This window comes from Salvelinus namaycush, chromosome 8 (assembly GCF_016432855.1).
Source record: "Salvelinus namaycush isolate Seneca chromosome 8, SaNama_1.0, whole genome shotgun sequence".
In the NCBI taxonomy this organism is placed as follows: domain Eukaryota; kingdom Metazoa; phylum Chordata; class Actinopteri; order Salmoniformes; family Salmonidae; genus Salvelinus; species Salvelinus namaycush.
The window spans coordinates 64,149,536-64,173,569 of NC_052314.1; the positions used below are offsets into that span (position 1 = coordinate 64,149,536).

The 24,034-nt window shown below is 41.3% G+C and overlaps 1 protein-coding gene across 1 annotated transcript; it reads right to left on the minus strand.

The window, feature by feature from the left end:
- Nucleotides 1-6,739: 6,739 nt before the first annotated feature.
- LOC120053060 (CD209 antigen-like protein E) lies at nt 6,740-10,226 on the minus strand. The gene is made up of 6 exons (XM_039000309.1): nt 9,909-10,226; nt 9,085-9,201; nt 8,588-8,755; nt 8,326-8,471; nt 8,055-8,155; nt 6,740-7,005 (listed from the first exon to the last, which is right to left on the minus strand). Exons 1-6 carry the CDS (start codon nt 9,991-9,993, stop codon nt 6,849-6,851), a joined length of 774 nt encoding a protein of 257 aa, XP_038856237.1. The 5' UTR covers nt 9,994-10,226; the 3' UTR covers nt 6,740-6,848.
- Between the last annotated feature and the right edge of the window lie 13,808 nt (nt 10,227-24,034).

Below are 24,034 nucleotides of genomic sequence, written 5' to 3' on the forward strand. Positions count from 1 at the left end.
CCATCTACGTAATATTGCCAAAATTCCAGTGCTAGCCTCTCAACACTGGCTTCCTGTTAAGGCTGGGGATGATTTCAAGGTTTTACTGCTAACCTACAAAGCAGTACATGGGCTTGCTCTGGAGGCAGGGCTTTCTGGAGGCAGGGCTTTCTCCTATAGAGCTCAATTTTTATGGAATTGTCTGCCTATCCATGTGAGAGATGCAGACTCGGTCTCAACCTGTAAGTCTTTTTTGAAGACTCATCTCTTCAGTAGGTCCTATGATTGAGTGTAGTCTGGCCCAGGCATGTGAACGTGAAAGGAAAGGCACTGGAGCAACGAACTGCACTTGCTGTCTCTGCCTGGCCGGTTTCCCTCTCTCCACTGGGATTCTCTGCCTCAAACCCTATTACAGGGGCTGAGTCATTGGCTTACTGGTGCTCTTCCATGCCATCCCCAGGAGGGGTGCGTCACTTGAGTGGGTTGAGTCACTGACGTGATATTCCTGTCTGGGTTGGCGCCCCCCCTTGGGTTGGGTTGTGCCGTGGGGGAGATCTTCGTGGGCTATACTCGGCTGTCACGACTTCTGTGGAAATAGATGCCTCTCCTTGTTCAAGAGGTGCTCGGCAGTCGACGTCACCGGTCTTCTAGCCATCATTGATCCTTTTTTAATTTTCCATTGGTTTTGTCTTGTCTTCTTACACACCTGGTTCCAATCCCATTCATTATCCTGTTGTGCATTTAACCATCTGTTTTCCCTCATGTCCTTGTCAGAGATTGTTTGTTTGTTCATGATCGTGTAGTTTGTATTGGTGCGGGTCGGGTTCTCGTACCCACTTTGCTTTGATTATGTATTATGGTTTTGGAGCTGTGTTTTTAAGTTATTAAACTTTTCCATTATACCAAGTTTGAATCTCCTGCGCCTGACTTCCCTGCCACCTATACACACGTCGATGACATCGGCCTTGTATCAGGATGGTAAGTTGGTGGTTGGAGATATCCTTCTAGTGGTGTGGGGGCTGTGCTTTGGCAAAGTGGGTGGGGTTATATCCTGCCTGTTTGGCCCTGTCCGGGGGTATTGTCGGACGGGGCCACAGTGTCTCCTGACACCTCATGTCTCAGTCTCCAGTATTTATGCTGCAGTAGTTTATGTATCGGGGAGCTAGGGTCAGTCAGTTATATCTGGATTTTTTTTTCTTATCCGGTGTCCTGTGTGAAATTAAGTATGCTCTCTCTAGTTCTCTCTCTCTTTTTCTCTCTTTCTTTCTCTCTCTCGGAGGACCATGCCTCAGGACTACCTGGTATGATGACTACTTGCTGTCCCCAGCCAACCTGGCCGTCCTGCTACTACAGTTTCAATTGTTCCGCCTGCGGCTATGGAGCCCTGACCTGTTCACCGGACGTGCTACCTGTCCCTGACCTACTGTTTTCAACTCTCTAGAGACAGTAGGAGTGGTAGAGATACTACTCTGAATGATCGGCTATGAAAATCAACTGACATTTACTCCTGAGGTGCTGACCTGTTGCACCCTCTACAACCACTGTGATTATTATTATTTGACCCTGCTGGTCATCTATGAACATTTGAACATCTTGGCCATGTTCTGTTATAATCTCCACCCGGCACAACCAGAAGAGGACTGGCCACCCCTTATAGCCTGGTTCCTCTCTAGGTTTCTTCCTAGGTTTGGGCCTTTCTAGGGAGTTTTTCCTAGCCACTGTGCTTCTACACCTGCATTGCTTGCTGTTTGTGGATTTAGGCTGGGTTTCTGTACAGCACTTTGTGACATCAGCTGATGTAAGAAGGGCTTTATAAATACATTTGATTGATTGAGGGTTAATAATTGGACACACTTTTTTTTTACTAAGCATAAGCCTATGGCAAGTCACATGAAATGTTTCTAATAAAAATAATGAAGAATCATTTTACAGAGTACAATATGTCTACATATTCTCCTCTAAATCTAAACAAGAATATTTTTTTTCTCTTCCTCACTCTCTTAATTTATTCTTCCTCCTCTATGTCTCTCTGACACTAAGGCTCTATCTCAAATAGTCTTTCCTAGATTCCTCTCCTATCTCCTCTCCTTCTATCTCAACCCTATTAGAGGAGAAGGTCCAAGGTCACTCCCCTAAGATTCTATTCTCCAATGTGTTTTGAGACAATGTCTGTAATACCACTATTTCACCTCTATGAGAGAGAGAGAAAGAGAGAGAGAGGGGGGGGGGTATAGGTGTGCTGGGGGGAGATATGATCAAATATTTTTTTACTGTAAGTTATTGTTACACCACTTTCTCATAGATCCAGTTATAATATTTGCAACATTTGTCATCATTCCATGTCTTTACAGGGTCATCTTGTCCATAGTACATCTCAACACAGTCTCCATACCCACTATTATCAGGCTGTCCTGTCCCCCAGTACCTAAACAACACAGAGAACCAGACAGTCAGACACTGTGGTACAAACATCCTCCTCAATTATACACATGGTCCTATGTTTTTACAGTTATAAAGAAACACTCTGTAAGATGATCATACCATTATCAAGAATGGCCCTCAACACATTCTTTTTTTTACTCTTTCAATTACTTTTTAATTTGTAAATATTACCTGGTTTCTATAATACTGTACATCTATAGTTCTCATTGAATGACATCGAAACATCCTTTTTTTGGAACATGATTGGAAGCAATATATCATTGTGGTTTTTTATCTCCAATTAACAAGGTAAAATGTTAAAATCTCTCACCCTGTGGTCAGTGGGGTGCCGTCCACCCACTTCCAGGTCCCCTCAGTAACAGAGTCAGTCAGACCAATCCAGACCTTCAGGTGGAGGTTGAAGACAAATCTCTATTGTTGAGAAAGATAAAAACTGTAACTTGTATTATATTTATAAAATACTGCCCACATATTAGTGTACTGATGAAAATTATACTTGCTCCACCTCTCTCTCTCTCTCTCTCTCTCTCTCTCTCTCTCTCTCTCTCTCTCTCTCTCTCTCTCTCTCTCTCTCTCTCTCTCTCTCTCTCTCTCTCTCTCTCTCTCTCTCTCTCTCTCTCTCACCTCTCTCACACAGTCACCCACCTGTTCCTCTCTGCTGTTTATGATCACCAGGTCTGCTCCTCTCTCCAGACAGTCCTGTCTGCTCTCCTCCCAGGTTTTCTTCTCAGTAGAGAGGAAGTACAAACTGGAGTCAAAGTATCTCCATCCCTCCTGACAATGCTGCTCTGTTGAAGAGCAAAGGTGAAAGCAGTGAGAGACTTAGCCAGTAAACCCATTGATATATAATTACTGTTGATTTTACATCTAATTTATCATAGTTTGATTGTCACCTATAACAAAATGCTTTGCCTGAATATGGGCTCTCTTCAGTCAGATTGTTGTAGCTGGTGATGGGGTTCACCTTGGGGTCATCATAGGGGCTGCACCAAATGATTGATGTATTCTAATAATTGATTATGCTTATGTTGTATTAATAGAAGGGGAAGGGCTATAAGACCCCTCCCCCACTACATTTATTAGGGTCCTGGACCACAGATTAGCAATATTTTAATTATAAGGTTTAATACTGTTCCACAGTTCTTTTCTAGTCTCTGCTTCTTATAAGAAACGGTATGAGAGATGTGTGAGCTATTGCAGTCAAAACAGGGCGTCTGTGAGAAAGCGCCTCAAAGCTAAAAGAGATTCATAGACACAGAACCCTGCAGGGGAGTAAAAGAGATTAGAGACAAGTCAGACATACCACTGTAAGCCACACAGGAGTGGAAAATTACTGCTGAGCCCTTAGAAAACACTAGACTGTTGTTTTCTCCTACAAGTTTGTATAACTGTATAAGCATGGGTTTGGTCTCATGAGTAGAAGGTGTTTACGTAGGCAGTTACATCACGAGGGGTTGACTGCAAGCATATTAAAGCAACTTTTACCTTTTTTATTTTGCAGAACTTACTCTGAAACATTTGTGCTATGTTTCCGTTGTCAACTTCTGTCTGCAATTGCATTAATAAAGGTTAATTGATTTACTTGAAAATATTGTCTGATTGCTGATTTCACCAATAAGCCAATGATTGACAAGGAATAAGGAACCTACCCCAACACTGGTCTGTAGCTGGTCTCTCTTCAGTCCGGTTGTTGTAGCTGGTCTGTAGCTGGACTCTCTTCAGTCCGGTTGTTGTAGCTGGTCTGTAGCTGGTCTCTCTTCAGTCCGGTTGTTGTAGCTGGTCTGTAGCTGGTCTCTCTTCAGTCAGGTTGTTGTATCTGGTCTGTAGCTGGTCTCTCTTCAGTCAGGTTGTTGTATCTGGTTTGTAACTGGTCTCTCTCTTCAGTCAGGTTGTTGTATCTGGTCTGTAACTGGTCTCTCTCTGCAGTTGCTTGGTTTTATAAAGGGAAAAACTCTGGAACCAGTTGATACTTTTATTCTCAGAATATGTGATGTCTCTGTTGTCTACAAAGTATAAACACATAGTTACTAGATAAAACACCAGGTAAATAGGCCTAGTAAACAGCAAGTCTTACAAGTAGGTGATAAGCAACAGACTTTGACACATACTCACAGTTGACAGACAGGCCAGAAGAACACACAGCAACCCCAGAAACACTTCAGCAGCTAGGAAGGGTCTCTTCTCTGAGCTATCATAATCTGTTGACACATACAAGATACTTACATTTTTTTATGTCTGTGTGTGTGTCTGTTACCAGAGTGCTGGTCTCCTGGTCCATTATTCTTCTCTCCTGGTGCTGGTCTCACTGTCTCTCAGGGTGTCTGCACTGACGTAGATATCCACAATCCTCTCCTCCATCTCAACTCTGTCAAACTTTACATTCTTGTTCATATCTGGTTCAGCATAGATGACCTTTGACATATTTAACAATACCTGGGTCTTTCTTTCTATGTAGGTCTACTATACATTAAGTCTCTGCTTCTAGAATTAATGTGGTCTTCCATCATGGCCGCCAGGACGCGTGGTATGTCAACTGCAAACCCTAAATACGTTAAGTCTGGTTCTAGTGATATCTCTGTCTCTGAGTCAGCTGTGTGTCTCTGTCTATGTGACTAATGTAGGTGTTAACTCTAGAGAAGTATCAACAAAATGACATAGTAGTTATGGCTATGCTAATCCCAAAAAATAGAAGAAGTTTACATACTTGTGTGTGTGTGTGCATGTGAGAGATTATTACAGTGGTTATTGTTAAAATATTTTCTGCAGCACAATATAAATCATTCCATGTCTCTACATGGTCATCTTGTCCAGAGTATATCTCAACACTGTCCTCCTGTCCAGGGAATGGGACTTGCTATTTGTGATGATGGACAGGACACTATGATACCAGGAAGATATAGATCATAGAGGGGAAGTGGACAACAAAGGCTAGTTGTTAACATATATTAAATATCATATGTAACAGCCCCAAGATAATTCAGGGAGTTTCCAGAACTCCTCCTTCCTTTCACCTTTCTGCTGATTTGGACCCTCTGTTTACTCCCAAATATGCATCAACATGTTCAGGAGGTCCAGGACTACAAACATGGGTCATTATAATGTCCATACAATAGATTTGACACTACAAACTGCTCCAAGTGGATATTGAGGGTGGGTAGTCTCAACCAGTGAGGAGGAGATGGCGACATAATTTGCCACAGCCCTCTTCTCTCTTAATTAACCTGATTGGTCGAGGAGATTTTGAGTGAGAGCTATTTGAGTGACTGAAAAGGTGCACTTCCCTCTTTTGGGACCCTTAGAAGGGAACAACAGCCGAATATGAGCATTTGATATTGTGCTTATATGTAACTTTACAACAAAGACTGACTGTCAAAAATGATTAAGTAACATCCTTTGATATCTTTACTACACTCATTGATTGGTGATAGAGTCAACTCCTATACAGTGTATGTGTCACACCCTGATCTGTTTCACCTATCTTTGTGATTGTTTCCAAATCCCTCCAGGTGATGCCCATCTTCCCAATTATCCCCTGTGTATTTATACCTGTGTTCTCTGTTTGTCCGTTGCCAGTTCGTCTTGTTTGTCAAGTCAATCAGCATTTTTCTCAGCTCCTGCTTTTCTCCAGTATCTCTTTTTCTCACCCTCCTGGTTTTGACCCTTGCCTGTCCTGTCTCTGAGCCCGCCCGCCTGTCCGACTACTCTGCCTGTCCTGACCCTGAGCCAGCCTGCCGTCCTGTACTTTTGCCCCACCTCTGGATTACCAACCTCTGCCTGACCTGATCCTGAGCCTGCCTGCCGTCTGTACCTTTGCCCCTATACTCTGGATATTTTACCCCTGCCTGCCTTGACCTGTCGTTGCCAGTATAAACAGTTTTACTATGCAGTCTGCATCTGGGTCTTACCTTGATTCCTGATAGTATGTAATGGGGGTTTGGTACTGTTGAGAATGTTTGCACCAGGCCTAAATTGGAGCATGTAAATATCTGTAGAATACATTTGAATTGAGAAATATTTGTATGCACAAAGTCAAATGTCCTAACTTCATGTTGTATCTGATGATGTGTGAAACATAACTACAGGTACACAGGAAGTTACAAACAGGAAAAAAGTTGGACTTTTATTAATATGATATTACAAACAAATACAACAATAGGTGCCTTTGCATGAGGGTGTGTGGGTTTAAGAGAGAGAGAGAGAGAGAGAGAGAGAGAGAGAGAGAGAGAGAGAGAGAGAGAGAGAGAGAGAGAGAGAGAGAGAGAGAGACAGAGAGACAGAGAGACAGAGAGAGAGAGAGAGAGAGAGAGAGAGAGAGAGAGAGAGAGAGAGAGAGAGAGAGAGAGAGAGAGAGAGAGAGAATGAAAGAAAGAGGAAGTTGTGTGCACTATAAGCTGCAGTACGTGTTACAGTATGTTGTCATGGTGATGTTAAATCACTTTCTCACAAATAAAGTTGATTTTCTTGTCACATGACAAGTCATTCCATGCCTCCAGATGATGGTGAACTTTGTTTATTTCAGCACAGTGCTCCTCACCATGTTCTGCATAGCCACCACCATTATCAGGCTGTGGATCATACCAGTACCTACAGTGTTAAAAACAGTCAGATACCGAGGTAAATACCAGTACCTACAGGGTTAATAACAGTCAGATATCATGGTTAATACCAGTACCTACAGGGTTAAAAACAGTCAGATACCGAGGTAAATACCAGTACCTACAGGGTTAATAACAGTCAGATATCATGGTTAATACCAGTACCTACAGGGTTAACAACAGTCAGATATCATGGATAATACCAGTACCTACAGGGTTAACAACAGTCAGATATCATGGTTAATACCAGTACCTACAGGGTTAACAACAGTCAGATATCATGGTTAATACCAGTACCTACAGGGTTAACAACAGTCAGATATCATGGTTAATACCAGTACCTACAGGGTTAATAACAGTCAGATATCATGGTTAATACCAGTACCTACAGGGTTAAAAACAGTCAGATATCATGGTTAATAACAGTACCTACAGGGTTAACAACAGTCAGATATCATGGTTAATACCAGTACCTACAGGGTTAATAACAGTCAGATATCATGGTTAATACCAGTACCTACAGGGTTAATAACAGTCAGATATCATGGTTAATACCAGTACCTACAGGGTTAACAACAGTCAGATATCATGGTTAATACCAGTACCTACAGGGTTAATAACAGTCAGATATCATGGTTAATACCAGTACCTACAGGGTTAAAAACAGTCAGATATCATGGTTAATAACAGTACCTACAGGGTTAACAACAGTCAGATATCATGGTTAATACCAGTACCTACAGGGTTAACGACAGTCAGATATCATGGTTAATACCAGTACCTACAGGGTTAACAACAGTCAGATATCATGGTTAATACCAGTACCTACAGGGTTAAAAACAGTCAGATATCATGGTTAATACCAGTACCTACAGGGTTAAAAACAGTCAGACGTCACATTTAGAACATCACAATCCTAAATAATTAAAAGAAAAGTTCAATCTTTAAGTTAACTTAGTTGACTGCTGCAATCAATGACAGTAACCTGCATAGAAAAAGGTTGAATGGAGCCTTATTTACATAATAGTCATCTCTCACCCTTTGGTCAGTGGGGTGCCGTCTACCCATTTCCAGGTCCCCTCATTAACAGAATCGGTCAGACCAATGAACACTCTCTTCTTGAGGTTGAAGAGAAATGTCTGTTGTTGAGAAACATAAATATATACATAATTATGTTTGATTATATCTACCCCCTGCACACCCATATCCTCTCTCTCTCTCTCTCTCTCTCTCTCTCTCTTTCTCTCTCTCTCTCTCTCTCTCTCTCTCTCTCTCTCTCTCTCTCTCTCTCTCTCCGTCTCTCTCTCACCTGTTCCTCATCACTGTTTATGATCACCAGGTCTGCTCCTCTCTCCAGACAGTCCTCTCTGCTTTCATTCCATGTTTTAGTCTCAGTAGACAGGAAGTAGAAACTGGATTCAAACTTCTGCCAGCGTTCAGGACATGTTTGTTCTACTAGATGAAAACATGAATTCCCTTCAACTAATCACACTGGATTCTTATTGAAAGAATACAGACACACGATAAAGTTAGTGGTATTAATGATACTTTATTACTGTAGGTTTACTCACTGTGAATGGTAAGCCTCCCGCTAAGAAAATCTCTCTCAGTCTGTAGCCGGTCTCTCTCTTTCGTCAGGTTGTTGTAACTCGTCCGTAGCTGGTCTCTCTCTTCAGTCAGGTTGTTGTAACTGGTCTGTAGCTGGTCTCTCTCTTCAGAATATTTGAAGCGTCTGTTAACTGGAAAGTATTGATACATATAGCTAGTGGTGAAAACAGAATTTCTTACTGTAACTGTTAAAAACAAACAGTTTGAAAGTGGACAGAAAATCTTGAATGTGGTTTGCAAGTTCCTTAAGCATGTCTAACAGAGGAAGAACTTAGTTACGTGGATAACAACACTCCCCACTGGTTGAATTAACGTTGTTTCAACATCATTTCAATGAAATTACATTTAACCAACGTGGAATAGGCATTGACTCGACAACTGTACTCAGTGTGTCATCTGAATTTAGGACGTTGTTGTGAAAGTCTGATATAGTGTAATGATTCGATAACAAGAGACTCACAGACTAGTCTCAGGGAGATGTTGAGAGTGACTTGTAGAACACACAGCATCCCAAAGCTCACAGCAACCATCCTATAGAGTGTTCTCCCTGAATCCTCAGGTCCTGAGGAGATAAACACTGATGGGAGAACACACACAGACACATATACACAAACGTATACACACACACACACACATATACACAAACATATACAGACACACACACACGTACACATTAATGCATACACTCATGTATTCAAGCAAGCAAGCACGCACGCACGTACACACACATACCAACACACTCATAAACACTCACATACAAGCACACACATACCACACACACTATCAGCAGCAAGAGTACCGTTTCTCACAGCTGCTTTAGATGAAGTTCCTGTATCAGTATAACATGTTAGAATCATTAAAGGAGAAATCTGCAGTTGCTACATTAATATTAGTAGATTTACCCATAGATTCTTAATGATAATGATTTAGAAATGCCTCCTGAGCTTTGTTCAACTGTCATACAAAACATACTTCTTTTTACTCCATTGTAATTGTAAACAAACACTGTATGGCCTCAAAACATGGTTAAAACAACAATTTGGATCTTATGGATGATCAGTCATTACACTAATACTCCAGCCCCATTCCTCAGATGTTTACCAAATCATTGGCAGGGTGACCGCGTTGGTCATGTTGGAAGTGCATATTGACGCTTTAATGCTTCTGAATACAAAAATCATATATTTTTTAAACTTTTCCAGTAAGACTTGCTATTAGCATTTTTCAATGTTTGTGTAAGTCTTTGTCAATGTGTGTGTGTGATAGAGTTTTCTTAGTTCTTACCTGAGCGATTGGTCTCAGTCTTCACTCTCCTCATTGCTCTCTTCTGCTTTTCTTCAATAACCTGGTCGTTGATGTAGTCATCCATCTAAACTAACTGTGTGATTACCTTTCTAACAGACTCCTAATGGTAACATCTACTATATGATTATCTTTCTAACAGACTCCTAATGGTAATATCTACTGTATGATTACCTTTCTAACTGACTCCTAATGGTAATATCTACTGTATGATTACCTTTCTAACTGACTCCTAATGGTAATATCTACTGTATGATTCTAACTGTACTGACAAGTAGCTATGTAGTTGGTCTAATGTGCTTCTCCACCAGGTACCTCTCTGCTCTCTGTCTTTGGTCTACCGGGGTTTTCCTCTATCTTAATGAACCTGATTGGTTGAGGAGTTTTTGAGTGACAGCTGGTTGAACCACTGAAAAGATCCACTTCACTTCCCTCTTTTGGGACCCATATAGGGGAACAACAGTCAAATATGATCATTTGATATTGTGCTTATATGTAACTTGACAACAAAGACTGACAGTCAAACGTTATTTAGTAACATGCTTTGAGATCCTTTGATATCTCTTCTACACTCATTGATTGGTGATACAGTCAACTCCTATACAGTGTATGTAATGGTGGTTTGGTACTGTCTATAATGTTTCCACCAGGTCTAAATTGGAGCATGTAAATATCTGTAGCAAGGTAAAATAATATATTAGAATTGGAAATTATGAAATGCACTGCATGCAGAGTGTGAACAAAGTCAAATGTACTAACTTCATGTTGACTCTGGTGATGTGTCAAACATAACTTCTGGTACACAGGAAGCTACAAACAGGAAATAAGTCGGCCTTTTATTAGTATGATACTACAAACAAATACAACAATAGGTGTATGTGTTATTGAGTGTGTAGGTGTGTGGGATTGAGAGAAACAGAGAGACAGAGACAGAGAGACAGAGAGACAGAGAGACAGAGAGAGACACAGAGAGAGAGACAGAGAGAGAGAGAAACAGAGAGAGAGACAGAGAGAGAGAGAAACAGAGAGAGAGAGACAGACAGACAGAGACAGACAGCGACAGACAGACGGAGAATGAAGGAGGAAGTTGTGTGCACTGTAGGCTGCTGTGTTTTACAGAATGTTGTCATGGTGATGTTAAACCACTTTCTCACATATCCAGTTGAGTTTCCTGTCATATGACATGTCATTAGAGGACTATGATCTTTGCGTGTTTCAACACAGTCTTCCTCCCCATTAGGACCTGCATTATCAGGCTGTGGGTCATACCAGTACCTTCTTACTCTTCTTGTTCATATCTGGCTCAGCATAGAGGCCTCAGACATCTCCAACAACGTACTGTGTTTACTGTCTAACAGGTCTGTGTTAAGTCTATTCAGGGTCTTGTGATATCATTACCTCTGCCCTGTTCCTGTCCCTTACTGTGAGTGGAAGTGTTTTAACTGATGAGAAACTGTCAAATCAACACATCACTGGACACATGACTTCCCCCACATTAGCTTCTAAGCAAAACATGTTTGTTTTCCCTCTGTGCACATCCATTTGAAACATACATTATGATTCAAGACATAATTGAAGTAATCATATATTTTAGCAGATAAAAGACTGGACTCTGTGAATTTGCACATAGATCATATAGCATTACTGAGGCTTTGACACCCCAGCCTTTAAACAGAGGTCACGTTATGTCTTGTACTCTGTGAGCAGCCACCTATTTCATCACATACATCACCAATGACCTGATGACATATAGGGGCCTTTATCTGTCTATGCTGTCTGTGTGTGACATCACTGTGAAGAGTTATTCAGAAGTGTTCTTGCATCTTTCTCAGAGTTTTTAAAGGGGAATTGTGTGTGTGTGTGTGTGTGTGTGTGTGTGTGTGTGTGTGTGTGTGTGTGTGTGTGTGTGTGTGTGTGTGTGTGTGTGTGTGTGTGTGTGTGTGTGTGTGTGTGTGTGTCCTCAGTACTGTTCTGCCCTCTGTGTGTGTCCAACTGGAAGTCACACTGTTTTATCGATCCAATCACATTCAAGCAGGAAGCTGGTAGACATGCTGGGACATTCTTCCTTTATCCCTTGACCCTGAGGAAATCGAATGTACATAATAAAAAAGTTCCCATCAAAATTTGTCTGTTTGAGACGTGAGAGATGTGTGTTTTTTGTTGTTGCATTAGTTGAGTCTCACACGTTGTTGATCAGACCATGAGACATCCAGAAAATCTGTCTTCTTACAAAAACGGTATTCTCACAAAAACACCAATAAACTACTGTAACTCTATTGAAAGCAGAGACTCTCCGTGCTGCCATTGGATGCCCACAAGACTCACAAGACTCATCTGAAGTTCCCCTGTAACAGTTCACATTTCATGGAAGTATATATGGAGATAGTTTAGTGCCTAGAATAAGAGGATAAATACATGTACAAAAATATTGATTGATGTGTCTTAAATCTCTCAGATATAAGACACAACAAACTTCCTTTAGATGGTTTTTTGACTACCTGTTGTTACGTGTAGTGAGTCTGTTATTCAACCCATTTCTATTGGCTAATAGCAGGAAAGCCACATTCAATGTTTCATCCAATAATGTTGTTTTATATATTTTTGATACATTAAGGGGTCTTAAATTAAAAAATCCAGTAGCTAAATGATCCTTGGTATGACCATCTTAAAACTATTCCATATTTTAGCTTAGAACCCCTCCATTTTTAGACAGGACTTATAGTCTAGAAGGTTAATCTGTGGCTTTAAAAACTATTAATACAGGCAGGGGGGTGAACGTTTTGGTTTTTGCCTGAGCACTACACAGCTGGTTCAAATAGCCAACTCATCATCAAGTTTGATGATTAGAATCAGCTGTGTAGTGCTAGGGTAAAAAACAAAATGTTCACCCAGAGGAGAACCCCAGTACAGAGTTTTGGTAACCCTGCTCTATGGCTCTAACTCAATTTGTTTTTCATCGATTCCTCTCCTCGTAACTCCTCATCAGAGTGTTGTAACTGGTCTGTAGCTGGTCTCTCTCTTTAATCAGGGTGTTGTAGCTGGTCTGTAGCTGGTCTCTCTCTTTAAACAGGGTGTTGTAGCTGGTCTCTCTCTTTAAACAGGGTGTTGTAGCTGGTCTCTCTCTCTTCAGTCAGGGTGTTGTAACTGGTCTGTAGCTGGTCTCTCTCTTCAGTCAGGGTGTTGTAACTGGTCTGTAGCTGGTCTCTCTCTTCAGTCAGGGTGTTGTAACTGGTCTGTTGCTATTCTCTTTCCTGGTCTTTCTGCAGATGTGTTGTTGTGCTGATTTCACCGTCTCTCAGGGTCTCTGCTCTGATGTAGATATCCACAATCCTCTCCTCCATCTCACCTCTGTCAAACCTTCTTGGTCATATCTGGCTTGGTATAGATGGACTCAGACATTTTCAACAATGTTTTCTGACTATAGCTACAGTGACTTAGAGCAGGGTTTCCCAAATTCAGTCCTGGGCCCCCCTTGGTGAACGTTTTGGTTTTTACCCTACACTACACAGCTGATTCAAATAACCAATTCATCATCAAGCTTTGATGATTAGAATAAGCTGTGTAGTGTTAGGGTAAAAAACTAAACGTTCACCCAGAGGAGGCCCCGAGTACAGAGTGTCTGAGTCTGAAGCTGACTGCTTTTACACCTGTTGTAGGTGGGGATTTGTGGAACAGAAACATGTCCTGGCTGGTTATACAGTAACACGTCCTATCTGGTTATACAGTAACATGTCCTGGCTGGTTATACAGTAACATGTCCTGGCTGTTTATACAGTAACATGTCATGGCTGGTTATACAATAACACGTCCTGGCTGGTAATACAGTAACATGTCCTGGCTGGTTATACAGTAACACGTCCTGGCTGGTAATACAGTAACACGTCCTGGCTGGTTATACAGTAACACGTCCTGGCTGGTAATACAGTAACATGTCCTGGCTGGTTATACAGTAACACGTCCTGGCTGGTAATACAGTAACATGTCCTGGCTGGTTATACAGTAACACGTCCTGGCTGGTAATACAGTAACACGTCCTGGCTGGTTATACAGTAACACGCCATGGCTGGTTATACAGTAACGTGTCCTGGCTGGTTATAGAGTAACGTGTCCTGGCTGGTTATACAGTAACATGTCCTGGCTGGTAATACAGTAACGTGTCCTGGCTGGTTATACAGTAACGTGTCCTGGCTGGTTATACAGTAACGTGTCCTGGCTGGTTATACAGTAACGTGTCCTGGCTGGTTATACAGTAACGTGTCCTGGCTGGTTATAAAGTAACATGTCCTGGCTGGTTATACAGTAACATGTCCTGGCTGGTTATACAGTAACATGTCATGGCTGGTTATACAGTAACACATCATGGCTGGTTATACAGTAACATTTCCTGGCTGGTTATACAGTAATATGTCCTGGCTGGTTATACAGTAATATGTCCTGGCTGGTTATACAGTAACATGTCCTGGGTGGTTATACAGTAACATGTCCTGGCTGGTTATACAGTAACATGTCCTGGCTGGTTATACAGTAACATGTCCTGGCTGGTTATACAGTAACATGTCCTGGCTGGTAATACAGTAACATGTCCTGGCTGGTTATACAGTAACATGTCCTGGCTGGTTATACAGTAACATGTCCTGGCTGGTTATACAGTAACATGTCCTGGCTGGTTATACAGTAACATGTCCTGGCTGGTTATACAGTAACATGTCCTGTCTGGTTATACAGTAACATGTCCTGGCTGGTTATACAGTAACATGTCATGGCTGGTTATACAGTAACATGTCCTGGCTGGTAATACAGTAACATGTCCTGGCTGGTTATACAGTAACATGTCATGGCTGGTTATACAGTAACATGTCCTGGCTGGTTATACAGTAACATGTCCTGGCTGGTGATACAGTAACATGTCCTGGCTGGTTATACAGTAACAAGTCCTGGCTGGTTATACAGTAACAGTCCTGGCTGGTTATACAGTAACATGTCCTGGCTGGTTATACAGTAACATGTCCTGGCTGATTATACAGTAACATGTCCTGGCTGGTTATAAAGTAACATGTCCTGGCTGGTTATACAGTAACATGTCCTGGCTGGTTATACAGTAACATGTCATGGCTGGTTATACAGTAACATGTCATGGCTGGTTATACAGTAACATGTCCTGGCTGGTTATACAGTAACATGTCCTGGCTGGTTATACAGTAACATGTCCTGGCTGGTTATACAGTAACATGTCCTGGCTGGTTATACAGAAACATGTCCTGGCTGGTTATACAGTAACATGTCATGGCTGGTTATACAGTAACATGTCCTGGCTGGTTATACAGTAACATGTCCTGGCTGGTTATACAGTAACATGTCCTGGCTGGTTATACAGTAACATGTCATGGCTGGTTATACAGTAACATGTCCTGGCTGGTTATACAGTAACATGTCCTGGCTGGTTATACAGTAACATGTCCTGGCTGGTTATACAGTAACATGTCCTGGCTGGTTATACAGTAACATGTCCTGGCTGGTTATACAGTAACATGTCCTGGCTGGTTATACAGTAACATGTCATGGCTGGTTATAAAGTAACATGTCCTGGCTGGTTATACAGTAACATGTCCTGGCTGGTTATACAGTGGTTATACAGTAACATATCCTGTCTGGTTATACAGTAACATGTCCTGGCTGGTTATACAGTAACATGTCCTGGCTGGTTATACAGTAACATGTCATGGCTGGTTATACAGTAACATGTCCTGGCTGGTTATACAGTAACATGTCCTGGCTGGTTATACAGTAACATGTCCTGGCTGGTTATACAGTAACATGTCATGGCTGGTTATACAGTAACATGTCCTGGCTGGTTATACAGTAACATGTCCTGGCTGGTTATACAGTAACATGTCCTGGCTGGTTATACAGTAACATGTCATGGCTGGTTATACAGTAACATGTCCTGGCTGGTTATACAGTAACATGTCCTGGCTGGTTATAGTTGGGACACATTCTTCTTCTTTTCACCTTGTTATCTGATTGCTGAGTAACTTCCTGGTCTACTGGGGGAAGTTACACCAACATACATCAGACACTCACACCCTTTTATATGGACTCTTAATACTCTATATCACTGATTAACATATTGGATGTATACATCTTAATAATGCCTCTGAGTGCTTAAAAACGTATGAATAACCAGACCTGGGTTTAACTTCTTATGGCTGCAAGGGGCAGTATTGAGTAGCCAGATAAAAGATGCCCATTTCAAACGGCCTCGTACTCAATTCTTGCTCGTACAATATGCATATTATTATTATTATTGGATAGAAAACACTCTCTAGTTTCTAAAACCGTTTGAATTATTTCTCTGAGTGAAACAGAACTCATTCTGCAGCACATTTCCTGACCAGGAAGTGGAATGTCTGAAATCGATGCTCTGTTCAACTTCCTGCCTATACATGGGCATAAAACGTAAGAGTCTACGTACACTTCATAGACCTTCCCCTGGTTGTCAAGAGGCTGTGAGAGAAGAAATTTTGTGTTCATCTTGTTCTGAATTGGAATACAAGCTCTTTGTATGACTTGTCTCTCATTTCCGGTGCTCTTGGCAGCGCCAGTTGGACAGCGGGATTGCCTTCTGTTTAGCTGCCGTTATGGACGACTACTATCTCCGGTTCGGATTTTATTTGATACATGTGACCATATCATCGTAAAGTATGTTTTTTCAATATAGTTTAATCAGATTATTGAAATTTTTTCGGGAGTTTTGCCGTGTTCCGTTCTCTGACTTTGTTGACGTTGGAGAGATCCGTGCCGCTTGGCAAGTGCCCATGCTAAATGAAGAGGGAAATTTGCCGTTCCAGATCCAAACAACGACTGTTTTGGACAAAGGACACCTTGTCCAACATTCTGACGGAAGATCACCAAAAGTAAGAAACATTTTATGATGCTATTTCTAATATCTGTCGCGCATGTGAACTGGTCGTCGGCGCCCAAGTGTTTCTGGCTATTGTGGCTACGCTAATATAACGCTACATTTTGTTTTCGCTGTAAAACATTTAACTTCTTCTGGCTGCAAGCCCGACGTCAGTACACTTATGACAACAGCCAGCTCAAAGTGCAGGGCGCGAAATTCAAAAGATATTTTTTACAAATATTTAACTTTCACACATTAACAAGTCCAAGACACCAGATGAAAGGTGCACATCTTGTGAATCAAGCCAACATGTCCGATTTTTTAAATGTTTTACAGGGAAGACACAATATGTAAATCTATTAGCTAACCACGTTAGCAAAAGACACCAATATTCTTACTCCATCAGTTTATGACTCCATCAGTAGCTATCACAAATTCGGCCAAATAAAGATAAAAATAGCCACTAACCAAGAAACAACCTCTTCAGATGACAGTCTGATAACATATTTATTGTATAGCATATGTTTTTTTCGAAAAATTGGCATATTTCAGGTATAATTCATAGTTTACATTTCAGCTACAATCAGAAATTGCACGGAAAGCAGCCATAATATTTACAGACACCAACGTCAAATACCTAATTACTCATCATAAAACATTTCTGAAAAATACATAGTGTACAGCAATTGAAAGACAGGCATCTTGTGATTCTAGACAATATTTCCGATTTATTAACCTGTTATGGCTGCAGGGGGCGTATTGAGTAGCCAGATAATATTTTTCAGAAATGTTTTATGATGAGTAATTAGGTATTTGACGTTGGTGTCTGTGCAATTTCTGATTGTAGCTGAAATGTAAACTATGATTTATACCTGAAATATGCAAATTTTCGAACAAAACATATGCTATACAATAAATATGTTATCAGACTGTCATCTGATGAAGTTGTTTCTTGGTTAGTGGCTATTTATATCTTTATTTGGCCGAATTTGTGATAGCTACTGATGGAGTAATAAACTGTTATAGTAAAAAAAGTGGTGTCTTTTGCTAACGTGGTTAGCTAATAGATTTACATATTTTGTCTTCCCTGTAAAACATTTTAAAAATCGGACATGTTGGCTGGATTCACAAGATGTCTACCTTTCATATGCTGTATTGGACTTGTTAATGTGTGAAAGTTAAATATTTTAAAAAAAATACCTTTTGAATTTCGCGCCCTGCACTTTGAGCTGGCTGTTGTCATAAATGTACCGACGTCGCGCTTGCACGCCAAACAGGTTAAAAACTAGTTTAAATCTGTCATTAGGTGAAGGTTAGGGTCAAGGTAAGGGTCAGTTTTAGGTTTTGTCTATAATCTGTATGTCAATGTGATGCTGGTCAGAAAAGTCCCTCATGTTGGGTATAATACCTACTTTTATAAGTGTTTGTCTCCCCCTACTGGCTGTTTTCTACAAGCTCAGTGTCTTCCTTCTATTACTGTGACCTTGACCCATAGAGATAGATAGAGGACTCATCTGAATATATACGCCATTATAGTGTCTGTGACAGTATGGACAGCACCACTGAGGCTACAACCCATAGGAAAACCCTCCCCGGTAACTACCTTGTCTACTTTAAAATGGTGGAAGGATGGTGGAAGACCTCAATAGAGCAGCCAATGCCTTTCTTTACAACATTTAGTTCATCATTTGGTATCACACCAGTCTTCAGACCATCATTAACATGCAGTAGAGAGTTCCTAGAACAGCAGAGTTCTCACAGATCCAGTCCTCTGGATTGGAACACCCAAAGTCCCACCATTCTCCTTGGCCTCATAACCAGTAATGTACCACTGCACAGTTCTGACCTCCACCATCATTAGAATCTCCACTCCACCAATACCTGCAGTAGAATATAGAGTTAGACTGACCACTCTCTCAGAACCTAGAGTATGAACAACACAGAGTTAGACTGACCTCTCTCTCAGAACCTAGAGTATGAACAACACAGAGTTAGACTGACCACTCTCTCAGAACCTAGAGTATGAACAACACAGAGTTAGACTGACCTCTCTCTCAGAACCTAGAGTATGAACAGCACAGAGTTAGACTGACCACTCTCTCAGAACCTACAGTATGAACCACACAGAGTTAGACTGACCACTCTCTCAGAACCTAGAGTATGAACAACACAGAGTTAGACTGACCACTCTCTCAGAACCTAGAGTATGAACAACACAGAGTTAGACTGACCTCTCTCTCAGAACCTAGAGTATGAACAGCACAGAGTTAGACTGACCACTCTCTCAGAACCTAGAGTATGAACCACACAGAGTTAGACTGACCACTCTCTCAGAACCTAGAGTATGAACAGCATAGAGTTAGACTGACCACTCTCTCAGAACCTACAGTATGAACCACACAGAGTTAGACTGACCTCTCTCCCAGAACCTAGAGTATGAACAACACAGAGTTAGACTGACCACTCTCTCAGAACCTACAGTATGAACCACACAGAGTTAGACTGACCTCTCTCTCAGAACCTAGAGTATGAACAACACAGAGTTAGACTGACCACTCTCTCAGAACCTAGAGTATGAACAACTCAGAGTTAGACTGACCACTCTCTCAGAACCTACAGTATGAACAACACAGAGTTAGACTGACCACTCTCTCAGAACCTACAGTATGAACCACACAGAGTTAGACTGACCTCTCTCTCAGAACCTAGAGTATAAACAACACAGAGTTAGACTGACCACTCTCTCAGAACCTAGAGTATGAACAACTCAGAGTTAGACTGACCACTCTCTCAGAACCTAGTGTATGAACAACACAGAGTTAGACTGACCACTCTCTCAGAACCTAGAGTATGAACAACACAGAGTTAGACTGACCACTCTCTCAGAACCTAGAGTATGAACAACACAGAGTTAGACTGACCACTCTCTCAGAACCTAGAGTATGAACAACACAGAGTTAGACTGACCTCTCTCTCAGAACCTAGAGGATGAACAACACAGAGTTAGACTGACCACTCTCTCAGAACCTAGAGTATGAACAACACAGAGTTAGACTGACCACTCTCTCAGAACCTAGAGTATGAACAACACAGAGTTAGACTGACCTCTCTCTCAGAACCTAGAGTATGAACCACACAGAGTTAGACTGACCTCTCTCTCAGAACCTAGAGTATGAACAACACAGAGTTAGACTGACCACTCTCTCAGAACCCAGAGTATGAACAACACAGAGTTAGACTGACCACTCTTTCAGAACCTAGAGTATGAACAACACAGAGTTAGACTGACCTCTCTCTCAGAACCTAGAATATGAACAACACAGAGTTAGACTGACCACTCTCTCAGAACCTAGAGTATGAACAACACAGAGTTAGTCTGACCACTCTCTCAGAACCTAGAGTATGAACAACACATAGTTAGACTGACCACTCTCTCAGAACCTAGAGTATGAACAACACAGAGTTAGACTGACCTCTCTCTCAGAACCTAGAGTATGAACAACACAGAGTTAGACTGACCTCTCTCTCAGAACCTAGAGTATGAACAACACAGAGTTAGACTGACCACTCTCGCAGAACCTAGAGTATGAACAACACAGAGTTAGACTGACCACTCTCTCAGAACCTAGAGTATGAACAACACAGAGTTAGACTGACCACTCTCTCAGAACCTAGAGTATGTAGTCTCTTACCTTGGGGTGGTCAGTGTTATTATAGAGCAGTAGTCTCTTACCTTGGGGTGGTCAGTGTTATTATAGATCAGTAGTCTCTTACCTTGGTGTGGTCAGTGTTATTATAGAGCAGTAGTCTCTTACCTTGGGGTGGCCAGTGTTATTAGAGCAGTAGTCTCTTACCTTGGGGTGGTCAGTGTTATTATAGAGCAGTAGTCTCTTACCTTGGGGTGGTCAGTGTTATTATAGAGCAGTAGTGTCTTACCTTGGGGTGGTCAGTGTTATTATAGAGCAGTAGTCTCTTACCTTGGGGTGGTCAGTGTTATTATAGAGCAGTAGTCTCTTACCTTGGGGTGGTCAGTGTTATTATAGAGCAGTAGTCTCTTACCTTGGCCAGTGTTTTTAGAGCAGTAGTCTCTTACCTTGGGGTGGTCAGTGTTATTAGAACAGTAGTCTCTTACCTTGGGTGGTCAGTGTTATTAGAGCAGTAGTCTCTTACCTTGGCCAGTGTTTTTAGAGCAGTAGTCTCTTACCTTGGGGTGGTCAGTGTTTTTATAGAGCAGTAGTCTCTTACCTTGGGGTGGTCAGTGTTATTATAGAGCAGTAGTGTCTTACCTTGGGGTGGTCAGTGTTATTAGAGCAGTAGTCTCTTACCTTGGGGTGGTCAGTGTTATTATAGAGCAGTAGTCTCTTACCTTGGGGTGATCAGTGTTATTATAGAGCAGTAGTCTCTTACCTTGGGTTGGTCAGTGTTATTATAGAGCAGTAGTGTCTTACCTTGGGGTGGTCAGTGTTATTAGAGCAGTAGTCTCTTACCTTGGGGTGGTCAGTGTTATTATAGAGCAGTAGTATCTTACCTTGGGGTGGTCAGTGTTATTATAGAGCAGTAGTCTCTTACCTTGGTGTGGTCAGTGTTATTATAGAACAGTAGTCTCTTACCTTAGGGTGGTCAGTGTTATTATAGACCAGTAGTGTCTTACCTTGGGGTGGTCAGTGTTATTATAGAGCAGTAGTCTCTTACCTTGGAGTGGTCAGTGTTATTATAGAACAGTAGTATCTTACCTTGGAGTGGTCAGTGTTATTATAGAGCAGTAGTCTCTTACCTTGGAGTGGTCAGTGTTATTATAGAACAGTAGTCTCTTACCTTGGAGTGGTCAGTGTTATTATAGAGCAGTAGTCTCTTACCTTGGAGTGGTCAGTGTTATTATAGAACAGTAGACTCTTACCTTGGGGTGGTCAGTGTTATTATAGAACAGTAGTCTCTTACCTTGGGGTGGTCAGTGTTATTATAGAGCAGTAGTCTCTTACCTTGGGGTGGTCAGTGTTAATATAGAGCAGTAGTCTCTTACCTTGAGGTGGTCAGTGTTAATAAAGAGCAGTAGACTCTTACCTTGGGGTGATTTAACCCCATTGATAAATGTCTGTTGTGACACAGAAAACAACAATGTTGTTAATACAAAGTATTCTCTCTCTCTCTCTCTCTCTCTCATATATATACTGATGGTTGGTTACAGTACTGAATGGTTAAGTGATATTTTCACCTGGTGGTTAAATTGAGAGATGAAGTCACTATAGCGGTAAAAGAGCCTATGGGCTCTTTCTCAATTCATAATTCCTCAATTCCTCCTCACATCCTCTTTCCTCCCCTAATTCTCAAAACACAATGGAGAATACAATCCTGGGGGAAGGACCTTGGACCTTCTCCTCTAATAGGGTTGAGTGTGTGTTACCTTTGTGCTGGTCTCCTGATCCATTATTAGGAGCAGTGTCTGCTGTCTCTTCTCTCTTGGTGCTGGTCTCACCGTCTCTCAGGGTGTCTGCACTGACGTAGATATCCACAATCCTCTCCTCCATCTCACCTCGGTCAAACTTGACCTTCTTGTTCATATCTGATTCAGCATAGATGACCTTTGACATCTTTAACAATACCTGGGTACCTTTCTTTCTATGTAGGTCTACTATACATTAAGTCTCTGCTTCTAGAATTAATGTTGTGGTCTTCCAACATGGCCGCCAGGAGGCGTCGTACGTCAACTGAAGTATCAACAAAATGACACTGGTAGTTGTGTCAATGCTAATATATAAAAATATAACAAGTTTGCATACTTGTGTGCAAGTGTGCATGTGAGAGATTGTTACAGTGGTTATTGTTAAATATTTTCTGCAGCACAATATAAATCATTCCATGTCTCTACATTGTCATCTGTCCAGAGTGTATCTCAACACAGTCCTCCTGCCCAGGGAATGGGACTTGCTATTTGTGATGATGGACAGGACACTATTATACCAGGAAGATATAGATCATAGAGGGGAAGTGGACAACATAGGCTAGCTGTTAACATATATTAAATATCATATGTAACAGCCCCAAGATAATTCAGGGAGTTTCCAGAACTCCCCCTTCCTTTCACCTTTCTGCTGATTTGGACCCTCTGTTTACTCCCAGATATACATCAACATGTTCAGGAGGTCCAGGACTACAAACATGGGTCATTATAATGTCCAGACAATAGATTTGAGACTACAAACTGCTCCAAGTGGATATTGAGGGTGGGTAGTCTTAACCAGTGAGGAGGAGATGGCGACAGAAACGGACGCAGCTCTGTTCTCTCTAAATGAACCTGATTGGTCGAGGAGTTTTTGTTGTGAATTTTATGAATAAATGACTAAATGTTGTATACATTTAACTAGAACTATAACTAATTGAATTCTACCTTGTTTTTCTATATTGATAAATAATGTTAGTTCATAAGGAAGAGGTTATGTAGCATGTATGGGGGAAGAAAGGGATGTCTGTGTGAGTCTAAAGAAAATTAAGTGGATCATTAACCTATGTTTGAACCGACTAAGCTATAACTCTGTGGAGATAAGGGAAGACAGCTCAAGCCCCTCTAGGTTTTCCGTATCTGGGGGGGACTGGAACTGTCAGCTAAGTGGTAATAAACTGTGGTGAGATTTCAGGAGATAATCCAGATATTGTGTGTAAGATATGTGCGTAAGTGTGTTGGAAGGGACTTTTGATTAGCTTGTCCTTGTCGGAGAAGAGGAAGGACATTTAGAAAGCTATGACGCTGTCACGATCGTCTTGTGAAGAGAGTGAGGACCAAAATGCAGTGTGTGAAAAGTACATCTTCTTTATTTAACCTTTTACGGGGGCAGCCCGACACCGGTACACTTATGACAACATCCAGCTCAAAGTGCAGGGCGCGAAATTCAAAAGATATTTTTTTTAAATATTTAACTTTCACACATTAACAAGTCCAAGACACCAGATGAAAGGTGCACATCTTGTGAATCAAGCCAACATGTCCGATTTTTAAAATGTTTTACAGGGAAGACAAAATATGTAAATCTATTAGCTAACCACGTTAGCAAAAGACACAACTTTTCTAACTCCATCAGTTTCTTACTCCATCAGGTGCTATCACAAATTCGACCAAATAAAGATATAAATAGCCACTAACCAAGAAACAAATTCATCAGATGACAGTCTGATAACATATTTATTGTATAGCATATGTTTTGTTCGAAAAATT